General features: G+C 30.8%; 4 protein-coding genes across 6 annotated transcripts in view; 3 read left to right on the top strand and 1 right to left on the bottom strand.

Moving 5' to 3' along the window:
* Positions 1-113: 113 nt before the first annotated feature.
* Positions 114-18,227, bottom strand: Ubr3 (Ubr3 ubiquitin ligase). 2 transcript variants are annotated; one of them, XM_017904074.1, is made up of 29 exons: positions 17,419-17,659; positions 16,444-16,657; positions 16,228-16,356; positions 15,890-16,158; positions 15,561-15,805; positions 15,363-15,480; positions 15,104-15,283; positions 14,792-15,018; positions 14,510-14,665; positions 6,379-6,560; positions 6,163-6,293; positions 5,936-6,078; positions 5,625-5,794; positions 5,237-5,480; positions 5,008-5,167; positions 4,744-4,923; positions 4,246-4,389; positions 3,913-4,085; positions 3,396-3,819; positions 3,130-3,275; positions 2,897-3,043; positions 2,504-2,818; positions 2,207-2,426; positions 1,923-2,132; positions 1,574-1,842; positions 1,143-1,490; positions 941-1,069; positions 713-852; positions 446-563 (listed from the first exon to the last, which is right to left on the bottom strand). In XM_017904074.1, exons 1-29 carry the CDS (start codon positions 17,657-17,659, stop codon positions 446-448), a joined length of 5,772 nt encoding a protein of 1,923 aa, XP_017759563.1. The 2 variants fall into 2 exon arrangements, with proteins under 2 accessions (XP_017759565.1, XP_017759563.1); XM_017904076.1 differs by lacking the exon at positions 4,246-4,389 and having other exon boundaries at positions 114-563; positions 17,419-18,227.
* orion (chemokine-like protein orion) lies at positions 7,219-13,839 on the top strand. Of its 2 annotated transcripts, XM_017904078.1 has the most exons (9): positions 9,115-9,414; positions 10,987-11,617; positions 11,755-11,896; positions 12,086-12,226; positions 12,290-12,507; positions 12,607-12,827; positions 12,919-13,157; positions 13,234-13,363; positions 13,441-13,835. In XM_017904078.1, the coding sequence occupies exons 2-9, from the start codon at positions 11,105-11,107 to the stop codon at positions 13,775-13,777; spliced, it is 1,941 nt and encodes a 646-aa protein (XP_017759567.1). In that variant the 5' UTR covers positions 9,115-9,414; positions 10,987-11,104; the 3' UTR covers positions 13,778-13,835. The 2 variants fall into 2 exon arrangements, with proteins under 2 accessions (XP_017759566.1, XP_017759567.1); XM_017904077.1 differs by lacking the exons at positions 9,115-9,414; positions 10,987-11,617 and adding an exon at positions 7,219-8,282 and having other exon boundaries at positions 13,441-13,839.
* Positions 18,228-18,707: 480 nt separating the features above from the next.
* Positions 18,708-19,795, top strand: LOC108550301 (40S ribosomal protein S15Aa). Its single transcript, XM_017904009.1, has 4 exons — positions 18,708-18,784; positions 19,191-19,325; positions 19,442-19,607; positions 19,688-19,795. Exons 2-4 carry the CDS (start codon positions 19,193-19,195, stop codon positions 19,779-19,781), a joined length of 393 nt encoding a protein of 130 aa, XP_017759498.1. The 5' UTR covers positions 18,708-18,784; positions 19,191-19,192; the 3' UTR covers positions 19,782-19,795.
* A 1,388-nt stretch (positions 19,796-21,183) lies between these two features.
* Positions 21,184-27,900, top strand: part of sdk (sidekick cell adhesion molecule) — a 70,400-nt gene continuing 63,683 nt past the window's right edge. Inside the window, exon 1 of the mRNA XM_017904080.1 lies at positions 21,184-21,429. Coding sequence (XP_017759569.1) covers positions 21,312-21,429 — 118 coding nt within the window. The 5' untranslated portion in view covers positions 21,184-21,311. The remainder of the gene's footprint in view (positions 21,430-27,900) is intronic.

Raw genomic sequence — 27,900 nt, 5'->3', positions numbered from 1 at the left:
TATTTATCTTCAACGATATAATTTATCCGATTCCTAGTTTAACCGAAATTTCGACTAAGAAATTCAATAGTTTTTGTCTCTTACGTGCAAATGCTACATACTAAATAAGTATTTTTTTATTAGGACATAATTTATATGCATATACTTAAATAGAATGTACAATGTGTGATTTAAAACATACATTTCTTCGGATATAATCTTTCATGTATTCTGACTATAAACAATTTGCTTTAGCTCTCACCACATTTTTTTCTTGTAATACTTTCATTCAATATTATGCCTATCTACGCATTTCATCATAATAAATATAATTATTCATAAAGTATTAGAGCAATCTGTTATTTCTTAAAGCGATGTTATTTCTTGGCGAGGCATTGTATGGGAATAAACCTGTTGAAAGTCTTCGACTTGTTTTAGAGTAACCACTTTTTAGCGTTGTAAAATGTTACAGTATATCACGATGCCATACCCATGTCTTTTTCGTATGGTCAAACCTATGTGCCAGCCATTGCTGTTCTAATAATTGGTATCTATCCTGATTTAAGTATAGAGGTCTCCCACGTCTATAATAAGATGAATAAATACAATAACGTATTAATTTTTTTACGGCAATAAAATAATAAAAATCCAAAATTTATGTAAAAGTAAATTGTAAATTTTCAGTAATTTATTTAATATTAATTTTAGTGTTACTGAAAAATAAAATTCTTACTTCAGATCTCTATCTTCTTCCTGAAAATCATCAAGATATAAAGATCCCCATAAACAAACACGTTGTCCGCGAATTACAACAATATAAGTTGATGTAACCACCAAATATATGCCAGTTCCACCTCCACAATCAAACGAATGCTATCCACACAAAAAACAATTGCACTTTTATAGTTATAAGTTATTAATATATAGTATGTATACAAATAGTATATGTATTAGTACTTACTTGAACAACTTCAGATACATTCCACTGTATGCGGTTTTGTTTTAAACAAACAATGGCACCACATAATAAACAAATACTTATCTCTTGTGGAACTGAATGACCTTGACGACATTGTCGCCCATGATAATACTAAAAAAGAAATAAATAATCATTTATAAAACTTTAGTATTTTATATATATATATATATATATACATATGTACCGTGAAAATCTTTTCATACTCCCTTGGAAGACTAAGTAACTTGGGTACGTGCCACAATATGTGTTGTTCCATGATTAAATATCTGCCTGCATCGTTTCGATTTATAAAAGTGAGCATTCCATCACACCACATACGAGGCACCGAAACACTGGTCTTATCATCTTGCCAGTTCAAGGTTATTGCTGAATTAAACATGTTCCAATCTATGCCTTCTGGAACTAATTCTAAGTAACAAACTAATCCAGCAAATTCAGTTTGTGATGTCCTAATTACAGGTAACGGTTCCTCGTATAAATGATAACGTAGTAAAGCAGCTACTCGCAAAAATGGTAAACACATAAATTGTATCTGAAATAATATGATTGAGCACATGTCAAAAATATTTTTAAAATATGAAATTATGAATTATATTATTAATTATATACACTTACCTGTTGTTCGATACTATGTATTTCATCTCGTGTATATAACGTACACGATGAAGTAGATGGATCATAAGTATCTGAATGATAAAGTGGAGTATTATTGAAATATTCAATGATTCTGTAAAGTATAGTTTCTGAAGACATAGAACTGTGCTCTGCACATCCTGTACATAAAAATGTATTTCTTTCTGCTTGTGTGAGACCACCGCTTATTTGTACTATAACTTGATAGTACAATAAGTTGTAGATGACTTTTACTATGCTAGAGAAATACACTGTAAATAAATGAATTATTTAATGTTTTAAAGTTTGTAAAATAATTAAAATATATTTACAAATGAATTTATATACTTACTTTGATCCAAATGCAAAGGAGGTAATAAAATAAACTGTATAAGAAGTGCAGTTGGATCTGTTAGAAGTAGCGGAACTTCCCCTTCGCATAGCGTTAAAGAGAGTGAGGTCGTAGGATTTGTACGCAGCCCGCAGAGTTGTTGCCATGTACGTTGTACTGGCCAAATCGTACACAGACGTGCATTTTCTACCAGAACGTCAAGAAGTGGAACTTGAAAAAAAAGATTAATACAAAATCTACTATTTTACTTATCATTAATTATAATTAATAAAAAATAAATTTACCAATACAGTCGCGTTTTGGACTTAATGGTATCGTAGTAGGTGGTGGAATACATAATGATCCACCACGTTGAACAAGTTCAATTTCGATATTAGTTCGTGCTACAGAAGTTATGAAAGCAAACAAACTTTTGTAACTATTTTGTTGTTGCAACTTGGAATTTGTGCACTTTGTCATATCTTGTACTGCTTTACGCATTGCTTCAGATAAAGATGTTCGTCCCTATAAAGAACATTTATTGTCAATTACAAAAAATATTATCAGTATTATAAGTATACAAAGTTTAAAAGGAGACTTACCGTTAATGCATGACTTTTTATCTCTGCTAATAGATTATTTATCTCCGGAAGTATTGTAGAAAAAGGAGCAGAAGGAGATCGTACAATTTGTCCACGATTTCCTAATCGTGGAGAAAGTGGAAGAAAACAATTAGCTAACTGCCGACAAAGCGGACACAGATATTCGTTGATATCTACAGCAAGAGAAAGTCGTATTTCTTGATGATCAAGAGACTTTACATATGGCAACAAACAATCTAAATGTAGGTGGTGTCCACACGTTTGAACATACACTCCACCCTCCCAACCTAAATTAACGGATAACAACAACGACATCTGTAAAACATTAACAAAAATATATACAAATTTCTTTACTTCCGTCAATGAATATTATATTAAAATTCAAATATTTACGGCATTAAAATGACGACCCATTGCATTCATTCTACGATCAAAATAGGCACCACGTGTATCACACTCTGGTATAGGCGGATCTTCATCAGAAGTAGGTAAAACCAGTCTGTCTGGTTGTTGTCGTTCATGACCAATAACACTTGTTCCCTACAGATAAAATTTGTACAAAGGTATTATACAAATATTTTAATAAGAATTAAAATATGCAAAAAAAGTTTCATAAGTTTCATTACTTGAACTAATACAACAAGACCCATGGGATTATCTTCGGTACTAGGACTACTTTGACTGCAAATAACACAATCGTATTCCTTTTTGCTAGTTAATTTTGTTGCATTATCTTTCTGATCCCAATCCATACCAGACACTCCAGCTTCATCTAAATAGAAGTTCAAAAACTTTACTTTGTTTTATTTTCTTTTTTGTTTTTCTTGTTTACATACAATGATACCAAACTTTTCATATCTTATATATATTCTACAAATTTTTCATATTTTACCTGTTTCCATTGCTTTTTCCATAAATTGCTTTCGTTTATTGGCAAACTCAGCCATTAATTTTTGTTGCCTTTCTTTCGCCCGTCTTCTTCGCTCTTCTCTTTCCTGATCTTCTTTCTCTCGTTGTTTATCTTCACTTTCTTGCATACTTGACCATAATTTATTTCTAGCTTCATTTATAGCTTCTTTACACATGGGATCTAAATTTGCTATCTTGTTCAATAATTGTGCAATAAAGAATGGGCCATCGCCAATTCGCGATTCTGTTGATTCTAAAGTTGAACTACTACTAGCTTCATTATCTGACATTGCACTCTGTTCAGGATTATAACTATCTAAAACACCCGACAGCTGCGAGTGCAATTTTAATAGTAACGTGATTATACTCTCGTCTACTTTTACGGTTTGTGATTGTAATGCCCCACCCTAAACAAAAAATAAATGTAGAATTAATTAATTTAATAGTAATTGATTTACTGAAATATATATAACATAATATAAAGAAATATAAGTTATTACCTGAGTTTCTTTTCGTTTAAAATGTTTAGGTGAACTCGTAGATGGAACGATTTCTGTCGTTGTTACTCTAGAATTACTTAGTCTTGAGTATACCGTTGGTGCAACTATTTCGGTAGCAGCCACCACAGCGGGCCGTTGAGATGCAGGCGGTAATGTAGGTTGACTACCAATATCTAAACATAATTAATATTAATTTTAATTTTCTATTAAAAATATTCAATACTTTTCTCCTAATAAAAATATTCGTGTCTTTTTATTCATTTGTAACAGCATAAAGCACACAGCAATAAGAAGGATATAACAATGGTTAAGGTGAGAAGATTAATAACATACTGTTTGGTAAAGGAGGTGATTCAAGGGCAAGGGCCATGGATTCTTCGGTAGATGGTGGCAAGGCTCTTTGTAGAGGTATTAAATCATCTTCACTATTAGTTTCTGATATTCCATCTTCAGGTACAAAAGTTATTTGAAATTGATCTATAAAATAGTAAAAAAATAAAATATTACACTATCATATGACACATCTAATTAACACTAAAATGTATATTTCACAGTTAAAAACATAGAAGCATTTATTATTTCATGTATAAAATAGAGTATGCATTGCAGATAGTAATAAAATGAGTTTAGAGTACATAACAAATTTCCTAAGAACCTAAAAGGGTTATTTTTGATTTACACATAAAATTTAAAGAACTTGCATACATAAGATTAAATTTATTAATGCAAATATTTATTTTAAAGTATAGTAATTGAAATTTTTTCTTTTTAATTTAGTATGTTTTATGTTTATATCACATCAACTAACGAAGAGAACAAAACAAAACTTACCATCTACTTGGGGTAAAGTAGGCAACGATGTACTTATAGCAATTTGTAATCCAGTATCATTACTAATTGGATCTAAAGATGATAAAACATCTAAAGACTCCTCATATGCTGCATAATCATTTATTGTAAATGAAGTTCCAACCTCAGTCATTTCACCTTGAATTTCCCATTCAAAATCGCCTATGAAAATTATAGAACATTATAATAATAAATGGTCTAAAATATAGTAAAAGACAATGGTTTCTGATGATCTACTTTACTCACTATCTGAACTATTTGACTCTGACTTTTCAAGCAAAATGACTTGAGATATTACTGTTCTTAAATTTTCGGATAAATTATCACTTTTATACCAACCACCTAGGTCAGTGTCATTTATAATATGAGATGATTCATTACTAGTATAGTGACACAAAGGATTCATCTGATGAAACGAAAAAAAAATTACAATTATTATTTTATAATTTTACAATTCTTATAACTCATTACTTACAGATTTATCAGGTATTTCTGCAGTAATTACTGCCATTTCTAATAAGTAAATAGTCAGTGCCATTACATGTTCTGATATGTTATGTTCATACACAGCCTGATACAATATTATTAAAATCATAGCATGAAAAACCCTAGTTCGTAGTACAATTCGTGGGTCATCATATGCAGGTGAAACAGGAGCAGGATGTCTAAATGGTGGCCATGGAATTGCACTACTTTTCAATTTACCTGACTGTTTTACACTGAAATAGTTACAAAATATCGGATAAAAAAATAGCCATACTTGCAAAAGTTAAAACAAAAATTTTTTATATATTTATAGAGATTTAGTATAAAATAATCTTTCATATCTTTTAAAATTATTTCCTTGGATAAAATTTACTTACTACTCAGTAAAACGATCCATTGCCATCTGGAAATCTCCTTTCTGTGCTGCTCGAAGTAAAACATGTAAAGGATCAAATAACTCTTCCCAAACCAAACGTGGTTTTGGACCATACATTCCCTGTTGCATATTTCCACTAGCTTCAAGATTAGGTGCTCTATACACTGCAACCTGTTAATCATATTTTATAATTATAAAAGTAGGTATCTAATATTCATTCCCTTTGTATCTATTTTTATATTTTTTGTAACTATTAAAAAATTTCTTTATATATATCTTATATCTATTCTTTTTACAAAGCATAAGACATACATCATTTAATACAGATTCAAAATCTCTATTTTGGGGACTACCAGAACGTTCTGGCATTAATTCCATTATCTGACTGTGAGTTTTATCTCCCATAGATAATAAAGTAACCATTTCTAAGCGGGACATTTCAGCATCAGACAAGCCTGAAACATAAACATATATATATATATATATTCATATATTTCTGTCATATTAGTAAAATTAAGAAAATGATGTAAAAAACTTACCCAAATTTGTTCGAACATTAACTAATATAGCTAGAAATGTTAAGAAACTTTCTAACATAGGTGTGTCATCCAAGTATTCGTTTTGAGATATTCTGTACAAACAAAGGCTCATTTTTTGCTTTATGTGAAACCTAATTAAACAAAATTGTTATCAGTTATGACTTTAATTTAAAAGATATAATTTAAATACATATTTAATAAAGTATTGAAAATTACTTCTTAACAATTGTTTTTAGGAAAACATCTGGTTGTAGTTTTGTTGCACAAACTTGCAGTAAATAAAGATCTGCATCTACCATTGAATTACAAAAGTTGCATTGTATGTATGTCATAATTTGCCCTTTTATTTGAAGACCATTGCGCACCCATAATCCATTTAAAATTTCATAAAAGGCAACCTAAATAAAATTGAATTATTTTATTGTTAATGTTAAAAAATGAGATAAGTGAACAAAAATTATTTGCTAAAATGTTACCTCATTTCATATCTAAAGATATTTTATACTATATATATGATGCATAAAAAAACTAACAATATATATTAATTTTTTTAATTGAATTGCTTTGATAATTCCTAAATGCTATACACAGAGTTATGTACATAAAAAATTATTTATAATTTTTAATCATGAAATACTTGAATATGCTGTTAATATAGGGGAAAATAAGCGTTTAAATCTTTATATCCATTGCTTATAATGAACTTTTATAAAGATTTAAGCAATTTATCATAAAAAATATTTCTAGTTCACATGATATTATTGAAATATAACGCATACATAAAACTTTTCAAATATAAAGGCATCTTTCTCTATAGAACAGCATTGTCGGAGAAGCTGCAAAGATAGTGGAGAGGAAATTTCATAGTACAAAGAGACTCTTGACAACCTTCGTTGTCAGAAAAATATACTAAATCCCACTTTCAAACGAAGGGAGATGACAATATGACGTCAGTGAGAACCACGGTTGCTAAGTACAGGGTTGCCAGTCGCAGGGCTACCAGTCCTGCAGCACTTCTATAGAACTTTCCCCTACTTCCCTAAAACGAAAGGTATAGAGTGGGGAATGGTATGGTATGAATGTAGGGATAGGAACAGTCCACCATAGGTACGAAATGCAGATACGGACGGTATTATTCCTCCACTCTCAGTCCTTTTCTCCTACCTTTGCGTAGAAAAGTAGGGGAAAGTTCTACACTCCTGGCAGATTCTCTGACAACGCTGTAAAGCAATTAATTTGTAAATTCATGGTGTGTCTCCATTTAATCGACCAATCCCGTCGCTGGAAAGTATTGCGAATGCTGTGTTGTCAAGTTTATAAGAATTACTGTATAAGAGAAGTGTATTTCGGAAGAGAGGACTAAAACATATCCTTGATGTGATTAATTCTTTAAGTATTGCTGAAAATCTCAATTTTATCCCCATGTGATAATAAAGTCGACAGTTCATTTAATAAAAGGAGGAAGAAGAACGTGATTGGATCAGTGTTATGTGTGAACTTTCTAATTTTTCTTAAACTCATTTGTTATAATTGAATTCAGAAAAATGGTCACAATTAGTTCAAAGATTATTTTTGTTTGCTTATTATTTAATCTAGCACAATTTACAAATAGTTTTAGTTATGTTGACATAAAAGACGTAATAGAATTAGGAGAGATTATATTAACGGACATCTTTGAAGCATGGAAGTTAATACAACCCGAAGATGCCGAATACAATATGTTTCCATTTATCCATAAACATGAAAAAGAAGTAAAGAATAAAATAGCAGAGCTGTCAACCAAACTTAATAATTTTGAAGGACAGATGAACATACGGTTCGATGCCATTATGACTAAACTCTTAATCGAAATACCGTTACAACAAAGACTGGATCAACAGTTACGTATGATTGATCAATTTGTTGGTCACATAAATGATTTATACAATACTTTCAAAAGACTTTACCTTTCACCTAATAAATACGAGAAATACACAATGGAAGATTTTGCAAGAACGTGCGTTTCCGTAGAATCGGGTGCTCTTCCTAACATTTTGCAAAGTATTCATCAGTTAATTGTTCCTTCTCGTGAAGACATCCTCAGCAGAAGTGTTCTCATATCGTTAGCAAATACAATGCAAGTATGTATATTTTTAAATTAATATAAATTATATATTTTTAAATGTATATTTGATAAAAAAAATTAGATATAATTGCGAGAAAATATCTTTTTAATTGTTCCAAAAGCATTCTATTTTTTAAATTAGAAAAAACGACACAAAATTTCGTCCCACTTATATTTGCGAAATATTTTTTAATTAAGTTTTTAAACTGTCTGACATTACAAAAAAAATTAGTATTCAGTATTTTCGGTATACGAATAGCCCTTAATGTAGTATTATTAGAAATTTAATCTATCAGTGACTGTCGAGTATAAAGGGGTATTAGCTACTAGAGGATATCATAACAATGAAATGACCTCTGACAATTTATAGACCTATTCAAATTCTGATGGAACAGATATATAACGTTGAATTTGCTATTATCTTCTTATACTTCAATTTATATACATTTTTATAATTATTAAAGCAAAAGGAAGGATAAATTTAACAACGCTATAAGATCTATAACACATGATTAACTTGTGCTCGTTTAATTAAATTATTTATATCAAAGGGATTGTTAGAACAATAAATTCAACAAAGACAACGATTAAAAAAGATTTGTTCTTTCTTCATTTCATAAGAAATAATTATAAAATTATCGTAATGAGATTGCTACAATTAAAAATTGATTACAGAGTATATAGACTTTAAATATATTTAATTTAAATGAAATGATTCTAGTTTTCATTTTTTTTAATAAATTATTCTTCCATTGGCTTAGAAGAAACAAAAGAATCACTGCGACATTTTTCACTAAAGCAACCATGTGTTTTAAGCAAACAGTTCGATAACGAAGAGAGTGGGGGAATGAAAAGAGCATGCGCAGAAATACAACACCGTTTAAGCTTGAACGATTGCAACTTGAGAGGGGAGATGCAGAGTCAAATGACAGAACAATAACGCGAAATTCTCAGTATAGTCTGAACGAGTAAAGAATAGTGTAGATTTTGAATATTTTCCCCGTTATGTCAAGAATACGTTTACCAAACATTTTTTAAGTATCAAAAGTGATTTTTAAATAAATGTTCGTGCAACAGTATACACAGTGAAGTAAGCTGGAACAGCTTAAATTATCAACTAAAGTTTTTTTAAAAATACAAGAAACAATGTAAGAGGTGATGTGTGTTTACAATCTCTCTGGTTTCAATTTTCGCGTATCACGCTCGAAATACTTTAATTAATTATACTAACCTTTCACGACCTATATGTCTTTGAAAGGATACTTTCCATTTACTAAGATTGAAAACTGTTTTTGAGATATAAATAATATAACATAGGTAAAACATTGTGTATTTTATGCGGAAAGAAATGTTCAGAGATCTTGCTCTTACAGATTATATTCAGATAATCATTATCTTAAAATTTCTCACACCATTTTGCCGTATCATGTTTGAATGTTACACGCACGATTTTTGCTATATGTAAATACAAGTAGCACGTTTGAAAAAGGTTGGTCCGTCATATTAATCATTACCTAGTATCTAAAATGTATAACTTGTTAAAGAAAAAACTCATTAATAAAAGTAAAATGGTGAATAAAATCTTAGTAAAGGTAATTTAATTTTTACTTTAAAATCGATTGATTTGTTTTATGATAAGAATCAATATTAGATACAATTTGTGATTTGTTATAACAGTTGTTAATACAGTACGAATAGCGAAAGGTGGAATATTTTCTCCGTGATACGATCTGGACATAAATGGAGAACGTATTACAAAACTGTGACTGACTAATACTTTTTAACGTAGACATATCGAGTCGTTAAGTCAGTAAGAATAAAAAACTAATCGTTTTTAAATAAATTAGAATTATGATATATGTATGTGTAATAAGTCGCAATAGATACAACGAAACCTTAGGAGATGCTATTTCTAATGCAATAAGCTAGTTTCTTTTTTTCTTTGGTATTTCTCTATTTTACTTTATTCTGTTTCATATTACATATCATTTATTTTATACTGTAAACTAACTGATTATTATAAACTTTACATTACAGAAATAAAATTCTCAAAGCATCGATTTGACGAGATCATTTGTATCGTCAGAATACTAATACAGAACTTAATGATTATATGCGGATGTGACTCGTTTAGGTAAATTAAATTTATCTATGATAATGAAAAAAAAGGAAAAAATTCATCGAAATTAAATTATCAATCGACGAAATTAATGATCAATCGAAAATAATAACGGAAAATCCCACGGTCGAAATTTTTCTGCAAACGAAACACAATGAGATCATTTTAATTTAACTACTGATGTATCTAATTTCTAACGTAATCAGCACGTTTGACCGTTAACATCAAAACATGCTTCACATGTTAGTAAGCAATACACGTAGATAATTTGTACAAATACACACAACTATAAATCGTTGCTACAAATACATGGTAGTTATTCTCTGGGTTTCAAGGTCTCTGCACGTTAATAATCTCTACGAACTGAATGTTTCATTTTACGGTATATAGTCTATTCCTTCCATAAAAAAAGTAAATCATAAGGAAATAAAAAATTTCAATAGAATTTTGTAGAATTAAAAAAAATATCGACAAAATAAAACAAAACAATTGTCACTGAAATATTTAATTTATCATGCGATTATAAACTGAAGCCAGGGAGAGAGAGAGAATTAAAAAATTTTGTTGGAAACATGCTTGAATACTATACATCTTCATATAGGTACTGAATACTTTAATGAATCAATTATAAAAATTTGATTCGTCTACATATTTATCTACATATGGTTAAAGACGAAACTTAGCTATCAAGAACGAAATAAAATAAAAAATCCATAAATATGAAGAAATCAAACATCCCACTATGTCTACTATTTCTCTCCATAGTATGGGGAGCAACAGTCATACACTACGACACCACAGTAATCGACGAAATGCGAAATAAGCTACTGCGGTTAGACAGAAAAATTTCGGAATATCTGTTTCACTCAAGACCGTACGAGTTTGATAGTGATAATGAGGAAAAGTATCTATGGATTATAAAGACTTTCAAAAAGTTTGGCGACGAGTTAGAACTAAACGTTCCGAGTAATAATTATAAATATTTAAACGTTTTGAATCCCATTCGGTTATGGAGAGAAACGAAGGAAGAGTTAGAAGCGATCGATGCCTTGTATGAAATTTTTCGTGTGATGCAACGAGAGATCATCAACGAAAATGCTCCTCTTAACATAGAAAAACTAGCTGATTTCTTGAACACTATTCTGCACGATCCGAAACTATCGATCGTGCCCATCCTCGATCGAATTAATGAGCTGATAGCGCAAGAACAATTATTCGTTTCGGCTTATAAGGTATAAAAATAAATAGGCGAATTGTAAAGAATTCTCGGTGGTTAACAAGCAAACATTCTTTGATAATCAACAAATGTAGAGATTTAAGAATTATTTGATCTAAACGAATTTAGCATCCTCTTTACGTTTGTTTATAGGAAACATCCACGAACATTTGCAATGAAAAACAGACGCTTCAACAATTGCTCTACAACCTATATACCATGGTAACTCTGTCGGAAATCAAGGGTTACAGCATGATGCAATTCTCTTACCATATATTGCGGCTTTATACTCCAAGTATATGCAATTTTTTATATTTTCATTTCATTCCATTCTATTTTATTTCAATACTAAATTAAAATGAATATTCTTGTCTCTTAGACTTAATGAATCTTAAAGGAAAGACTGCACGTAGTAATTAATGAATTCTTCAAGTAAAGTAACCCTTGAAAAATTCATTTTTAAATGATAATAAATTTAATATAGGTACTAATTTCACTGAGGAAATGAACATGGTGAAGCAACAATACGAGCAAAGAACAATAGAAACTCTGCGGGCTGTAAAAACAGCCATGGCATTTGCTCCCCGAGAAATGTGGAAGTGTGATCCAGAAATACATAAATTAGGTATATTTTCATGTTTTCATGTATCTTTAAAAATAAGAAATATAACTAAAATAATTGTTACAGATGAAACATATACTACTTTAACACAATTGTTCCAAGGATATATCGTTAATGAGGTGGACTTGAACTCTGTTTCAACCTGTAAAGAAAATTGCGCTTATTACGAATATACGGAAGTTCATGGATGTTATAAAAATCAATTCTGCTCCCAGCAGCGCAAATGCAATGGTAGAGTGCTCAAATGCGAATTTATCGATTCCGATATGTGGATTTGCCCTTCGGTATATGAGAATTCTTTTCCTGCATTCAATATAACTTATACTTGGTATAATAAGAACATGTTGAATAATTAACAACTAATAGTGCATAAGTAATTTTAGGACCCACACAGTGATCGAAGATATGAATACATACAATATGAAAACGATAAATTCTATGGACAAAGAAATACTTGCAAGAAAGAGACAATTAAAGTCGATAGCTGGTGGCGTTGGTTATTCTGGCATTGTAGCTATTGTTTTTGCTATTGTGATGACAATAATAAATATTCTGATCGATACTTCAGTTTAAAACAAGTTGTATCTGACGTGGCAAATAATAAGTAAGTTATTTGTTGTATTAGATATGTTAGAAAGAATTTTGAGATGAAACGTTATTAATTTAATAAATAATACAAATAATATTACTTGTAGAGTCGTAACGGGTATCCGGTTCAAGAAAGTGAATCATATAATACACATGCAAATTCAGGAAGGTGAATTGATGCCACGAGGAAACATCAATAAAATAAGTCTACAATGGAAACCAATCGAAGAATTCTCTGTATTAGATAATAACGTTAAAAATGGTGTTGATTACCATACTTTATCATGGGCAAACAGAGGTTTAGACCTAGATGATTTGAGTCTTGATACAAATCATCTTTTGACAGGTATATCCAATGAAAACGATATGTATTTTTCACTACTTTTGTAGATATCACATTCATAATATCTATTATTTTTCAGGTGTCAGATTTCGAATGGTTGGTTCGCGACTAAATTTAGAAATAAGAATGTCAACTTTTAACTTTACTACTGGAAAATTGATACAACCATTGGATAGGAGCTTCTGGACCAGTCGTGATTTAACTGATAGGTAAAATTAAATTATGAATCATACATATTTTTGGATACTTATAAATATGTTTTAACTCATCTATGTTATGTTTACAGAATTGAATTAAAATTAACGAATCCTGATATACCAATTCGACCATCTGTTGTAACACTACCAGATTCGAAATCGGAACAGTACCTAAATTTTGCCCCAAGCGACAAGATAAGTGATGTTGCACAAAACACAATACCATTTCTTGATACTCAACCAATAGAATTAGATCCACCAGTTCCAATCGCCGGTGCTGGCATTTTTCATAAAGGCCGACCAGGATCAGGAGGATATGTAGCACTGAGATTAATTACATATGATTTTAGTAAACATTTACAGGTTGATTTACCTCTTACTACAGAAACGGTTCTTGATACTCCAAGTGACATGAAATCACTATGAACATATCTACATACTATTACTAAGACTTAGTTTATAAATATTTTACTATGTATTGCTTCTACTTTCATATATCTTTCAATGATTTAAATTTAAGTTTTATTTACATAATTTATGTTTAAGATTAAGTTTATAAATTAATTAAATCGATAGTTAAATCATCTAATTTTCTTTTTTACTTTTAAGTAAATTTTTTACTAAAAGTTATTTTATGTGCCATTTTATAGTACTTGTTTTAAATCAACATTATGAAAGTTAAAATTTTCTTTTATGTATTATATATATATATATTCCTACTTCCAATTTATTTTAGTGAAACCTTCAATAATAATGCTCCATTTATAAAAAGTTACATTTTACTGTAGTAGGAAATTTATAGATTTCCTTTAGTATTATATTACTGAAATAAAACAATGTAAACCTACTAATTATTTAAAATATCTTCTCCGTATTGTTACTCTGATATCTCGAAATACCACGATATTGAGGTATAAGATAAAATAAAGAAAATATATGTATATATAAAAAAGAAGAAAAATTAACATTTCTAATACCATAAGTGGAATTCTACAAAAAATACATAATTACTTTTTAAATAGAAATATAGTTCCATGGAAATATTCAAATATAATTTTAGTTTCATTTAAAATATTACTTTCATATTTTCATTATACCCTCAAAAAAAAAAAGAAAAAAAAAAATGAAATAATACTAGAAAGTAAGAAAAGTACTTACCTGAACACGTAAAGGATGCATCATCAAAAGATGTAACATATCAGTAGGGGGCAACAAATCATTGAGTGAAGCTCCTTGTTGACGCACAGCTTGGCACATAAACACAGCGAAGTATCGGTGCAGTGGGAGATGGAACGATACTTGGAAATTGTCGCCCTATAACAAAAAGGAAATGTATCAAGAATATAATATCATTGACACTAATTCATTTAACTAACTTATATTGCAGTCAAAATAAAAATAAAGAACATATTATTATTGAGTACATGTTTAATTACTTACCACATTTGGATGACTGAAATTTATAGCGTCTAACCAATCTTCTAACGCAGTGAGACAAAACGATAACACTCTACGAGTAAGAACTACACTTTCGGGATCACGTAAATGAGAAACTAGGGCCCACATTGGATATGCACTAGCTTCTAACTCAGCACTAAATGCTGCATAATATGTATTAGATTCATATTCAACATGTTGAATAATTTCTTGTTGATTCACATTCATTCCTGAAACAAACGTAGCAAACAATTTTAAAAACGCGTTATTATATGTAAATGATCTTAATTATATTGTACAAGAATTAAATAATACCTTGAAACATAGATAGAAAATCGAACCACATTTGTAAAAGCTTATCGTCGCTCATAAATCTAATAGCTATAGGCTTATGTGAAAGAACATTATTTAAATCTGATACAATAGGCCAATAACAATGTTCCTTCATCACTTGCCGTTCACAATCTACTACATAATGAAAATTGTTATCTGGTTCTGAAATAAAAGAAATGATACTGAATTTGAAAAAGTTTTATTCTAAAAATTTAATAAAACTCATACAAATACTACTTACCATGCAAAGTATTTTGAATCAATATCTTATTCATCATATACTTTAAAGCTATTACCATAACATGCAACAACTTTAATTGATCCACCATTTTCAATGCTAAATTTTCATTACTAAATAGCTGAAATATAGAATATAAGTATATAAAACATTTTTTTTTTTTATTATAAACAGAATATTATTTTTAGCCAATAAACCTACCTGTACACTAACATGGACTACCTTATTGCTCAAAACATCAGGATCCGTTGAACGCTCAAGCATCATTGAAACTCTACTGTAATGTAATACAAATGCACGAGTAAGTGCCTCCTTAAATTCCGGATCTGGTAATATATTTAATAGTAAACAGACTAATTTCTGTGGAAATTGATAAGCTACAGTCCAGAACATTAATTCTTCTAAGAAAGTGGTATGTTGTAAATGTTCTTGTAATGATGCACATTCTAAAATAGTACAATAAAATATATATGATAAATGTATATATTTTGTTATAATTATATTGAAATGTATAATAGAAAGAAATTTACCTTTATATTCATGAAGTGGTTTTGGATTTGGTAAAGACCTCACTGCATTCTGATATATTTCATTGCTATCTTGACAATATCTATCATATTCTGTGTCAGTTGATGCCGTGGGACCAATAAGATTCTTATATTTTTGTGGATTTGTAAGAGCTGATGTCATAACATGCCTCATCAATGCTCCCATTTTGTTGAAGTCAATGAGCATTGTTATATATTCATCTTGGATTGCATTTTGGATTGCAGTTTCATAAGCTTGTCGACCCACATTACTATAATGAATAAAATACTTCAACATTTTTTGTATTTTTGATAATAAAACAAAGAGACATATGACATACTAATTTTCACGTAAGTGTTGTATAAGACGAAGAATTATTCTAGGCATCATTGCTTCTGCTACACACATTAGATTTGGTGGAGCAGCTGACTTATCAACAGCTGCTTTTGGACCATGTCTATTACAAAATCTATGGAAATAATTATATTAGATACTATATTAATTAATAATAATAATTTTAAATAATTTTATTCTAACTATTCGATAAAATTTTTACCCTGATTCTTTCATAACAGATGTATCACCACAATCACATGCACCTCCAGCTTGACTCAAAAACATATTGAAGTCATGACCATAGTGATTGCCATTTTTAAAACATTCAGTACATAGAGACATACATGGTGATATACCACATGTACGGCAACGATATGCTACAAAATTAGGTATCCAAACTAGTCCACAAGTTGTAGCATTATCGTACATGCTCACTGAAACATTAACAAATACTTGATTTAAACAGATGACAATTTAATTCAATACGCTGTATTTCTATTGTTATATATGTGCCCTAAAGTTATAGATACATTAAATTTATTAGAAAATATCATTCATACTTAAAACTCTAATACTTTAATAATCTAATATTGTTTTTAAATTGCTATTATTAATTCGGAAGATTTTCTGCTTTATCTTTAAAATATTTGTTACGTATTTATGTCTATAGCAGTATATATGAACATATATTTGTTAAATAATCTTACTGTTGCCAAATACGCAAATTGCATTATTCTTATATCACAGATTTTAAAATAATATTCAAAACAAAATATATTATTTAAAACCATCAAACAATGTACAATATGTTGTGGTAGTTATTAATATCTTAGATTTCATTTATTTTAATTACAAAATTAAATTTTCTATATTGTTTTTTTAATAATCTAAACATTTAATTTTGACATTATTTATATCAATATGTATCTTCGTGCATGTTATATTTGATAAAGTCATAAATTCTTAAAACATGTTTGAGGGATTATATTTGAAACAATTGTATATACCATAATATTATGCAATGTGTGATATATCTAAATGTAGTAAGACCCATTGCACGAATATATGTGAAATATATGATTAATGCAATAATGTGAATAATGATCCATTTATTTAACTTATAAGCTATACTATTAAGTAAAATTTAAAAAGCTTTTGGTTTGACCAATTGAAAAAAAGGAAATGCATGTGGTACCTGTTTCTGCAAATTTCTCCGGTGTATGACCACTAGCTATTAACCATTTGCACCAATCGATGGTGTCTCTGTCACCAATATATTTACGAGGATCTAGTAGTTCATCCAATAATTTACTAAGAAGTGGTGGACAGTCACTGTCATGGGGTAAATTGCTACATTCTTTATGTATATGAGCAGCTGCATAACTTTTGCTATTGTCACTTTTCATTTTAGCACACAAGCTAAACACAGGAAACATCGCGAAAAATTGACCTCACAGAGCGAAGATACCACTGATTTTGATGCGTGTTGCGGTATCCTCCGAGGATGACGAGTATACGGAAAATAAATGAGCAAGTCAAGTTGAGAATCAGGTGATACCGACGTTACAATTTCAGGAAGCCGACAGAACAGCCGATAGTTGCTTGACGACTTACACCTTTTTGCGTGTTTCTCGTATGAAAACTTCCGGGAAACCTTTCAAGTAGAGGCGGCCCGCGGACCAGGGAATTCTCAACAACCTCCATATCAGTGAGCATCTCCCGTCAACTTTGTCTTCCTCATCAATTTTGACAACATGACGAAAGCAGCAAGGGACCGTTACTTTATACTACTCTCTTGAACCGTGGATTACTATCGACTTTCAGATTTCGTGTTTCAATAAGCACTTGGTACTTGCACAATAATCGTCGTTAATACAATACACATTCACATTTACCGAACAGCAAAAGCACTCGATCACCAATTGTTCGATAAATTGACCACAGCTTATATTCTTCTACGGTACGTCTTCTTCTTTCTGATCAAGAATTTGTCTATCTTATCGACAGAACAATGACAGAATACCAGATCTTGTTTTCCAATGAATATATTTCATCAAAACGTTTTCACTACGTTGAAATATATACGCGTAGTTTATTCTCTATATCAGAGTAATTGTTAACAATATCTATAACAAATTTATCAGAATTGATATAATTAAATAATGTTAAAAATATGATTTAGAACATATTATTTATTCATTTTATTTATAGTCCAATCACATATGATTCTTTGGACAAATTGGTCTATTGGGAAACAGTAATATTTTTTGTATTTATCGTGGTATTTGACAAAAAAAGTTAAATACATAATAGTGTATTTTGTGTATTTGTATAAAGTTTTAGTTTTTATACCCTGAATATTGTTACTAATGATTATTACTCATGAAATAAATGACGATTATTAACGATTGTTGAAACATTATTTAAATCCCAAGAATTTCAACCAATGGGTTGCAAGTAAATTCAAGTGGTTAGTGTGGTAAGCCTGGATCTAATTTTTCTTTTTCGGTGGGCTAATCGAGCGTGTACATTGTTGTGATAAACAGAATTATAAATCGCAGGTAATCTCAATTTTTTTAAATTCATCCACTATAAATTAATTATACATTAATCTCTAATTCTAATAATTGATTGATTTATAATAATATTTTACACTTAGTATATTACTCAGGAAAATATAAAATGGTCTGTGGAATAGTGTTGTGCTTTTTATTGTAATTGTTTAGTAAACTTGAATTGTATCCTTTAAAATTGATAAATATATTTTTCTTAATTAATAACATTATATTGTTTACATTCATAAAAGGATAGGATTACATTGGTTAAATTTATTTCGTTGTTATTATAGGTTATGTCTATTTGACATTTCGGAATAGGTGTCTGTATATATTTTAGAAATAAGTAGTTTATAAGTAGTTTATATATATTGTAATTATTTAGTAATGTAAAATTATATTTTACTTTTAGCAATGGTACGTATGAACGTTCTTAGCGATGCACTTAAATCCATTAACAATGCTGAGAAACGTGGGAAGAGACAAGTTCTCTTAAGGCCTTGTTCAAAAGTGATTATTAAATTTTTAACTGTAATGATGAAAAAAGGTAAGAATCTATATGAACACTCCTTTGAAGCAATAAATAAATATTTAATATAGGTCTTTAGTTTTGTGTGTATGTATCTGCAATTAAGCTTTATCATATATTTCTTAATATTTAAGGGTATATTGGAGAATTTGAAATTGTTGATGATCATCGCAGTGGTAAAGTTGTAGTAAATCTTAGTGGAAGGCTAAACAAATGTGGTGTAATTTCACCTAGGTTTGATGTTCCAATTAATGATATTGAAAAGTGGACCAACAACCTGTTGCCATCTCGACAGTTTGGGTATGTACATGAAAATTTATGTTGTTATAATGAATAGTTTTATATTTTTAAAGTATATTTGTAACTTATGTATATTTTAGATATGTTGTTTTAACCACAAGTGGTGGAATTATGGATCATGAAGAGGCTAGAAGAAAGCATCTTGGAGGCAAAATACTTGGATTTTTCTTTTAATGTTTATTTAATTCAATAAAAGTTTCTTAATATCAAAATTAATTTTTTTTTATTGAAAATAAAGTGAGTTACCTATATATCGAACACTTATTTCCTTGTTATCTTTTTAATAATTTTCGTTAATAAAATTTATAAAGTTTTTTATTAAGAAAATTAATAAATAAAGAAGACCCAATAGTAAATTATTTCAATATTAAAATAAGTTATAATACGTACAAATTTAATAAGAGTATATTTAAAAATACGATTAATAGAAGCTGCAATATAGTGTAGAAAGTAGAATTTGCATACATTTTGTATCGTTTTCTTGGTTTTGTAACAAGAAAATATACATGAATGAAATATTAGCAAATTTTAAATAAATATTTTTTATTTAAATGGAACTGTGTGTGACAACGTATAGCGAATACCACCAACACATTTAACTTGTGAAGAGCTGCTGATTGGTCTTTGTATCTTTTCGTTGACTGGTTGAACGCTAGTAGGGCAGTTCGAGCATGCGCGTGGTTGCGATTTCAACTTTACGCCTCCTGTGAACGCAGCCGATGACGATCAGTCAACAAAACTTTGTAATTCGAACGAAACTCACGGACGGTTCGCATCATGCGTCGCGTCATACAAGTTTTTACTTTTCGTTAAAGTTTCATAATAAAAGTTTTTCGATTGTATTTTTCATTTAAATTACAAGCCGTATGAGCGAATTTCTAATAAATTTAACGGTGTTGCCAGGTGTTACTAGGTGAATGTGACCGTTTTGTGCCGCGTTACCTGGAACTTACCTGAGGGGACAACCGTACGGAAGAATGCATTCAAACTTTAGTTTTCATGTAAAGTAGAATCATAAAAAAATAAGTGTTGATTAGAAATGTGAAATCAAATTTGTTGGCATTTGAATTTTAACATTGTGAATACATATTCATATTTACCTGCATCAGTGGACTGTACAGTTCTCATGAAAGTTAATATCTTTTTTTCCTTGTCCCTGCAACAATTTCTCACATGATTTTTACATATCAATTCTTGTTTCATTATAATTGCAGAGATTTGTTTACATTAGTACGAGTTCTAGCACGTTTCACGTGCATAATTCTGGAAAAAAAATGCGAAATATGACAATGAACCACAAGGAAGCATGCAATGACACGTAACGTTAAATGTGACGGGGAAACTTAACAATTTGGTTTGTTAATTCGAAAACGAAAAGTAGAAAAATTGATTGATATATCGAAAGTCGAATGGAAGACAGTACAGATGCTACGAGCCCATCAGTTTTTCGAAAGGAGGAGGGACTGCGAGTGCAAGTAAAAGGAATGTTGTCTTACAGGTGTACGTCGTAATGCTCTTCCGTTACGCCTACTAAACGAAAACGTAATTCGAAGACGAATTCGTACGTGAACTCAAAAATGCGGAGATCATATAGGAATTGTTGGTATTCGTTTGCGTAATTTAGTCGTGCAATTATATGACGTTCTCGGAGTGAAGTGTAAGAAAGTGCAAGTGGCAAGAGCGGTAAAGAATTTACCAACTAACATGGAGATGCTGTGGAGAAATGCAGTGGCGGACCTGTCGACCTTCCTGAGCACGAGGACGCGGATTTTGTTTGCCGCTGTCTATTTCATTTGGATCGCTGGAAGCGCCTGCGCCACTGGTAAGTTTTCGCGCCCATTTTCATCTTGTTTCCATATTTTTCAATTTTCTTACGCTGATTGCACATTTTCTTAACGTATACAGACCATTTTCTGTTCAAAATAACTATTTTTTAATACAAGATATAGTGTGTTTCTATTTTTTATAAGTCGAAATAAAGGTTATTGCATTCTTTATTTTTCGGAAGAAATATTTTTATGTTTACCTTTATATAATTACATTAATCGAATACTTATTACTGTAGAGTAATACTTATTGTTGTAGGGAATTTATTAAATGTGTTTATTAAGTATTGGCAAAGTTTTTAATTTTTGGTTACATGAACTTGCAGTGAATATACATAGTCTGATAGAATACGCGGTGATCATTGAAATTTATACCGGCGCGGAATTTTTAAGCGATAAGTAATTTGTGATCTCAGAGCTTGTCGGTAATTACTATCGTTATTACGCAGACAAATGATATTCGTCTTGTCATAAAACTGGCACGGGAACAGGATATAATATGCTCGCCGTTATAATATTCATGACAAAGATAAACGTGGAATGTGAATGAGAGACGACAGAGTCGAACATTTTCCTGAAACGGGTTAAACCTAATTCGTAGGGATTTAAACATTGGAAACATTACCGAGTAGAACAAACAATGATTTCTTGGCATTTGGCCAAATTGCTTCTATACACGACTGATCAAATGTTTGCCCAAAACGGGAAAATCTTCTCGATTTATGACTGAATTTAATTACTCGACTAGGCACAAACTGCTTTAAATTACGCGACTCGTCAAAATCCAATATCGAAAATTACTTAATTTAAAAAATGTATAAAGAAAAAAATATTAAAAATTTAGTAATATGAGAAATGAATAAATGTTGTAAACGTTATAATTAAAATTGAAATAATTTGAGAATATCTGAAACAAAATAAAATTCTAAAACAGGTTAAGCTTTCTATAATAATATTACCAATCGATATCAATAATTCGCCATATTGGATTAGAAATTGAATTACATTTCGAGATCTGAGAGAAATTTCGAGCATCCAACGGACTCGACATGGGATATAGTTTCGTTTAATTATAAAGGTACATGTGCAGTTGTGTAATTTATTACTACAATATCGATAGGCAGCCGTTTCTAACGGCAGTATAATGTGCTTCATTACGAATGATATCAAGGGCAGATTGTGCGCGTTACGTTACTAACAAGTGGGATCACGTTAATGGGCCATAAGTTGCTTTATGTGTAGAGCAACTGCTAAACGCAGCCACAGATTTATGCCGTATTTTTATGAATGCACGTAACTAAAATATCCTCGTAAATATTACGCCTTATGGCGTAAGTCACGTGATTACTACATGGAATACGTAGGTTAAATCATAACCTGTATATTTTCGCTGTATTCGATCAAATTGTTTATGTCACCACAAAATCAATTTATAAACGAAAGAATATAAAATTTAGATATATAAAAGTGAGAGAAATGTTGAGAACTTGAAGTTCTTCTTACGTTCATTCTCTGATTCGTAGAATTTTTCGAAATTTAATCTATAAGTGTACATTCATCGTTAGACAAGTGAAAGATAACCTATATGAATATCGATTAATTGGGATCGGAACACCTGTCGATCGCATGGAGATCTTTTCGAGGATTAAGAAAAGTGGTAAAGATTCACAAAAATCATCCCACCCCACTTCATACGCGCGGCAGGCGTAGGAGCCTCGCTAATTGAGATTTATTACGACGTTAATCCGGCCAATTGTGCGAACGAAGTTAAACCGTTGACCTCTTCGTTGACGATCCGAAAGGATACGCGGAGCACGTGCCGCAGTGTCGCCTGATGCGCGTATTGCGATAAATAATGTCGCCGCCATATTATCGTAGGAAAATCTGCTCCAATTTCTCGGACGTTTAATAAACGGGCTTGGCGCGCGCGCGCATGCGCATTGTAACCGCCGAAGTTCCTAGTGCGTCATTTCGATTTGAAATTATTTTTCGCACGATCTGCGAATGAAATGCCGATTTCGAATTACACGTTTGGTGCAAAGTTGACAGTTTCGCGAAAATTTTCAGCTTCATGATTTGAAAAATTCGTAAAATTATATGAGAAATAATTAACGAATAATTACACACGAGAAATAAATCGATCTATTTTCAATTAAATCAATTATCTGGTACTTTATGAAACAAATTATTCGTTATTCCCCCTGACCATTTGTTATTTAATTTTTATGAGATTAATTAATTTTTTAATATGCGGTATCAATTAAAATTATTATTGCTTATTATACGATTATTATTATATTACGATTATTACTATACTTATCACGCAATGCGTACTCCGAATGTTATATCAGAAACAAATATTCGATTAAGAAGTAATAAATTAATAGATTATCTATTCTTCGATTTTTACTTAATTAATTAAATAAAGAACGTGATACTAGTTATTACGTATCAAATATTAATTAACGTCATTCAAAACGATTATTTTAAAATTATTATTTCAAATAAATTTTGCATAAATTTCGTAGGAGATCTTTAGGAAATTGAAAATATTATCTTGTTTAATATTTCAGATGGTTTAGGTGTCCCTTACTTCCGAATATACACGAAACAATATCTTATTTTTAAAAATTCCCAGATTTCCTAGCGGGCGGGAAATTTGAAATTAAACTTATTTTTATTTATTAAGAAAAATTCTCGAAAGACTATTTATATATTATATATTTATTTCTATATTATGTACGTCGTTAATTTTGTTATATACGAAAGATTTGTTATGTGCTCTATCTTTGACCTCGTTATGCAACAAAAATTCAAAGATACGAAAGGCAGGCTAAAACTTCAACACACCGTGAATTCACATTAGGGAGAAAATAATCAAAGCGTTATGAACTTTTAGGGCAGCTTATACGTTGTTCCAGTTGCCCAAATTCGTTCCCTATCTTTCCTTATCAACGGCGTGGTATATCAATGACTGGCGTTGTTGGAGGGAAATTTAATCAATGACCGACTGTCCTCGTTATACGAAATTGTCGGTACATCGGCCAAACAGGAAAATGAAAACTCCATGAGACCAAAACTTCTTCTTATAATCATATTTCGTTGCGTTTATAGATTCTTATTTCTCACAATGACCATTTCCCAAGTATCGATAAAACAATTTTGATGAAATTCACGAAATATAACTCGAAAAAAATATCTGACACGTGTTTTTTCTTGTTTTATCAGCCATCGTCCATATCTAAGGTGTGAAAACGGACCCTAAATTCGAGGAATTTTCTTGGGAATCATTCTTAAGAAAAAAGTCAATTAGTATAAGTATAATTTTAAAGACTATGTTGGAGGGGAATATTTTTTATTTAGATTTTCAAGAAATTAAAATCTTTAATCGATAATCAAAATTGGAAGTATTCACGTAAATGTTTAGGAGACCCTGACTATTTTCAAATCTCGATGAAGAGAACATTTCGTGAAATGATCGGATTTTTTTGGATTACCCCGATTTTTGGTCATCCGGATCAGGCTCGGTCCCGTTTGTGCCGGATAAACGGGATTCCACTGTATTTGTAATTAATTAACTTTCGAAACTTTGGTATTCGTATCCGTGTTAGCATGAACGAGCTTTAGGTCACGTGCATTGGTACTACACACGCAATTAAGACGACATACGGATATACGGCTCTTTAATACTAATTGTAAGTGTAGAGTGGTGTACAGGAAACGTATACGGTCAGCGCGAGCCGAATGCATAAGTCACACAGGTATGCTTTACGTTACTCATTGGCGAGTAATTATAGGTTGACTTTCTGACTGAATCGAAGGATATGCAGGAAAAATGCACGTATCGTTTGCAGACTGTAGGAAGAAATTCGTATTCTTTCATTTCGTGATTTTTCTGCACATAACTAAAGCTAAAAGGAAGAACTTTAATAAGTACTTACATACGTGTGTACATACGTATACACTCTACAGTACGTAGAAAATAATAGCAGACTTTATGATCTTCGGAATTTCTTGAGGCTAATGTAACGTATGCAAATTTTACATTATCCCTTCCTTAATAATATAGGAGATTAATCGCAGTTCACATCTTTTTGCACGAATTTGATCCATGTATGCGAAGAACGAGTGAGACCAAATGATGTATAGCGAATTTTATTTTTATTTAATTTTATTTTTGCGAGAACCGAGAGATTTTTCGTGTATTTTAGTACACTGAATTCGAATCTGTTCATTGTAGAATTGCTTATTTCGTTAGGTTTAAGAGATAAATGGAAAAAAATTCTCCACTTTTGTTATATTTGTGAAAATTATAAAAGTTCGAGTTTGATTTATAATCGCATGATTTTTCATCGAGATCTATGTCTTTAAAGTTGCTCGAAAAGCACTGAAAATTGTAAGGTACTTTATCATTTTGTTGCATTTTGTGCAAATTTTTATTCGCAGCTTTGTAAAAGATGCAAGGAAATATACAACGTAAAGATATTGTGAATCTATAATGGTGGAATAGAAAATTATAAATCCATCGGAGTACATTATCAGATACAATAGCTATTTATTAAACATTCAAAATGCTGTTATGGTACTTGATCAAACATTTATCAATTCCTTCGTTGATGTTGTTTGAAACATTTAACACACCGTTGATATTATCGATATATATGTTATTCATATATAACAGTCCATCCTACACCATTCCATCTTTTATTTCATAAATTTATTTATTCAACAATGTGAAACACGAAAACCTTACGTTGTAAAATATTAACATTATTTTTATTACTATGAGAATAAATTACAACTGGATGATATATAACAAATTTTTGTTTGCATTCATTTATTTCTGCAATTTTTAATTTTTCGAATTTTCATCCATCACCAAAGATATTTGTCGAATAAAAAATGTTGCGAAAATTATTCTAGTCGCAATTTTGAATTTTTTGGACTTTTATTTCTCAGCAAAGGTATTTGGTCGAATAGAAAATATTGCAAAAATTATTCTAGTCGTAATTTTTTATTTTTCGGATTTTTATTTCTCAGCAAAGGTATTTGGTCGAATAAAAAACATTGCAAAAATTATTCTAGTCGCAATTTTTAATTTTTTGGATTTTTGTTTCTCAGCAAAGGTACTTGGTCGAATAAAAAACATTGCAAAACTTATTTCAGTCGGATTTTTTCATTTTTCGGATTTTTATTTCTCAACAAAGGTATTTGGTCGAATAAAAAACATTGCAAAAATTATTCTAGTCGCAATTTTTAATTTTTCGGTTTTTTATTTCTCAGCAAAGGTATTTGGTCAAATAGAAAATATTGCAAAAATTATTCTAATCGAATTTTCCGATTTTTCCGAATACTACCTCTCACCAAAGTTACACGATCAAATATAATAAAAATATCGTAGAAAAGTATTTCACCTCTCTGTTTGCTCGCTTATGGCTGCCACTAGTTACCTGTTCTACGAAGACGAAGATCAATCCACGAGATCAAGGATGCGGTGGTCCTCATTCCACGTGTTCCTTTGTCTCTCACGGAAATACGGACATAACGAAATAGCAGAGAAAGCTGTGTCGCAACGCGTAGTTAATTCTCGAGGAAGCACAGAGCTATTATTCATCCCTTCGTCGGTTCCTTTGCCAGTAGCGAGCTCGACGCGGCGAAACAACAGCGATAGCTCCGATTAAAAAACAGGTAGAGCACGCTTTGCACTTGCTGGTGCAGCCTCGCGAGTCGGATTTTCCGCTGTGGAAACATTGTGTACGCGAAATTGGCATGCATTTGGTATATCGTGTCGCGAGGCGGAGGACGAGCGTTCTCGCGTTTTCCAGGTCGGCAGTCTACGCGATGCATCCGAGTAAAGGGCATGCGAGCTCATTCTGGTGTAAAGGTAAATCGGCGAACAATCTGGGGAAAGAACACGCGACATGGGGAATTTCTGGTGGCGTGCTTAACGGTCCTTTAACCACGCCGAGGGAGAAGCAAATAATATACGGATTACGAGAACCTATTTCCGACTCCAAAGGGCTTTGTAGCGTTTCAACCTCTTCTGGAAGTACGAAGATTTGAAAATCGACGAGAATTCGCGTGGCAGACAAATTCGAATGGAATATCAAAATAATTACGAATAAATTCTTCTCCTTGGTCACCGATTAATTCTTTGTCGATATAATTCGTATAGTTCGAAAGTTTTCATTGCACGAATTTTATCGAAATTTTTCCTCAACATTTAAATCGGTAGCATCGTACAGAGATAAGCTTCCTTTGCAAAATCGAATTTGATTTACTATCGTACGATTTTCTATTGCCGAGATATACCACTTTGAAGTTACTCCGGATATATTGAAATATTAGGGTGCGCTATTGCCTATTTGTCTCTTTAATGTAGCCATTTCTCCGATCTTGATCCATCAACAGGAACGTGTATTAACCTAGACAACCTTGCGATATTCTCGAAATTGGACAATTTCCTT

Source organism: Eufriesea mexicana, unplaced genomic scaffold (genome assembly GCF_001483705.2).
Source record: "Eufriesea mexicana isolate 0111107269 unplaced genomic scaffold, ASM148370v2 scaffold2646, whole genome shotgun sequence".
NCBI lineage: Eukaryota > Metazoa > Arthropoda > Insecta > Hymenoptera > Apidae > Eufriesea > Eufriesea mexicana.
Note: the sequence above shows the minus strand (reverse complement) of the source record. Positions and strands in the feature narration are given on the sequence as shown.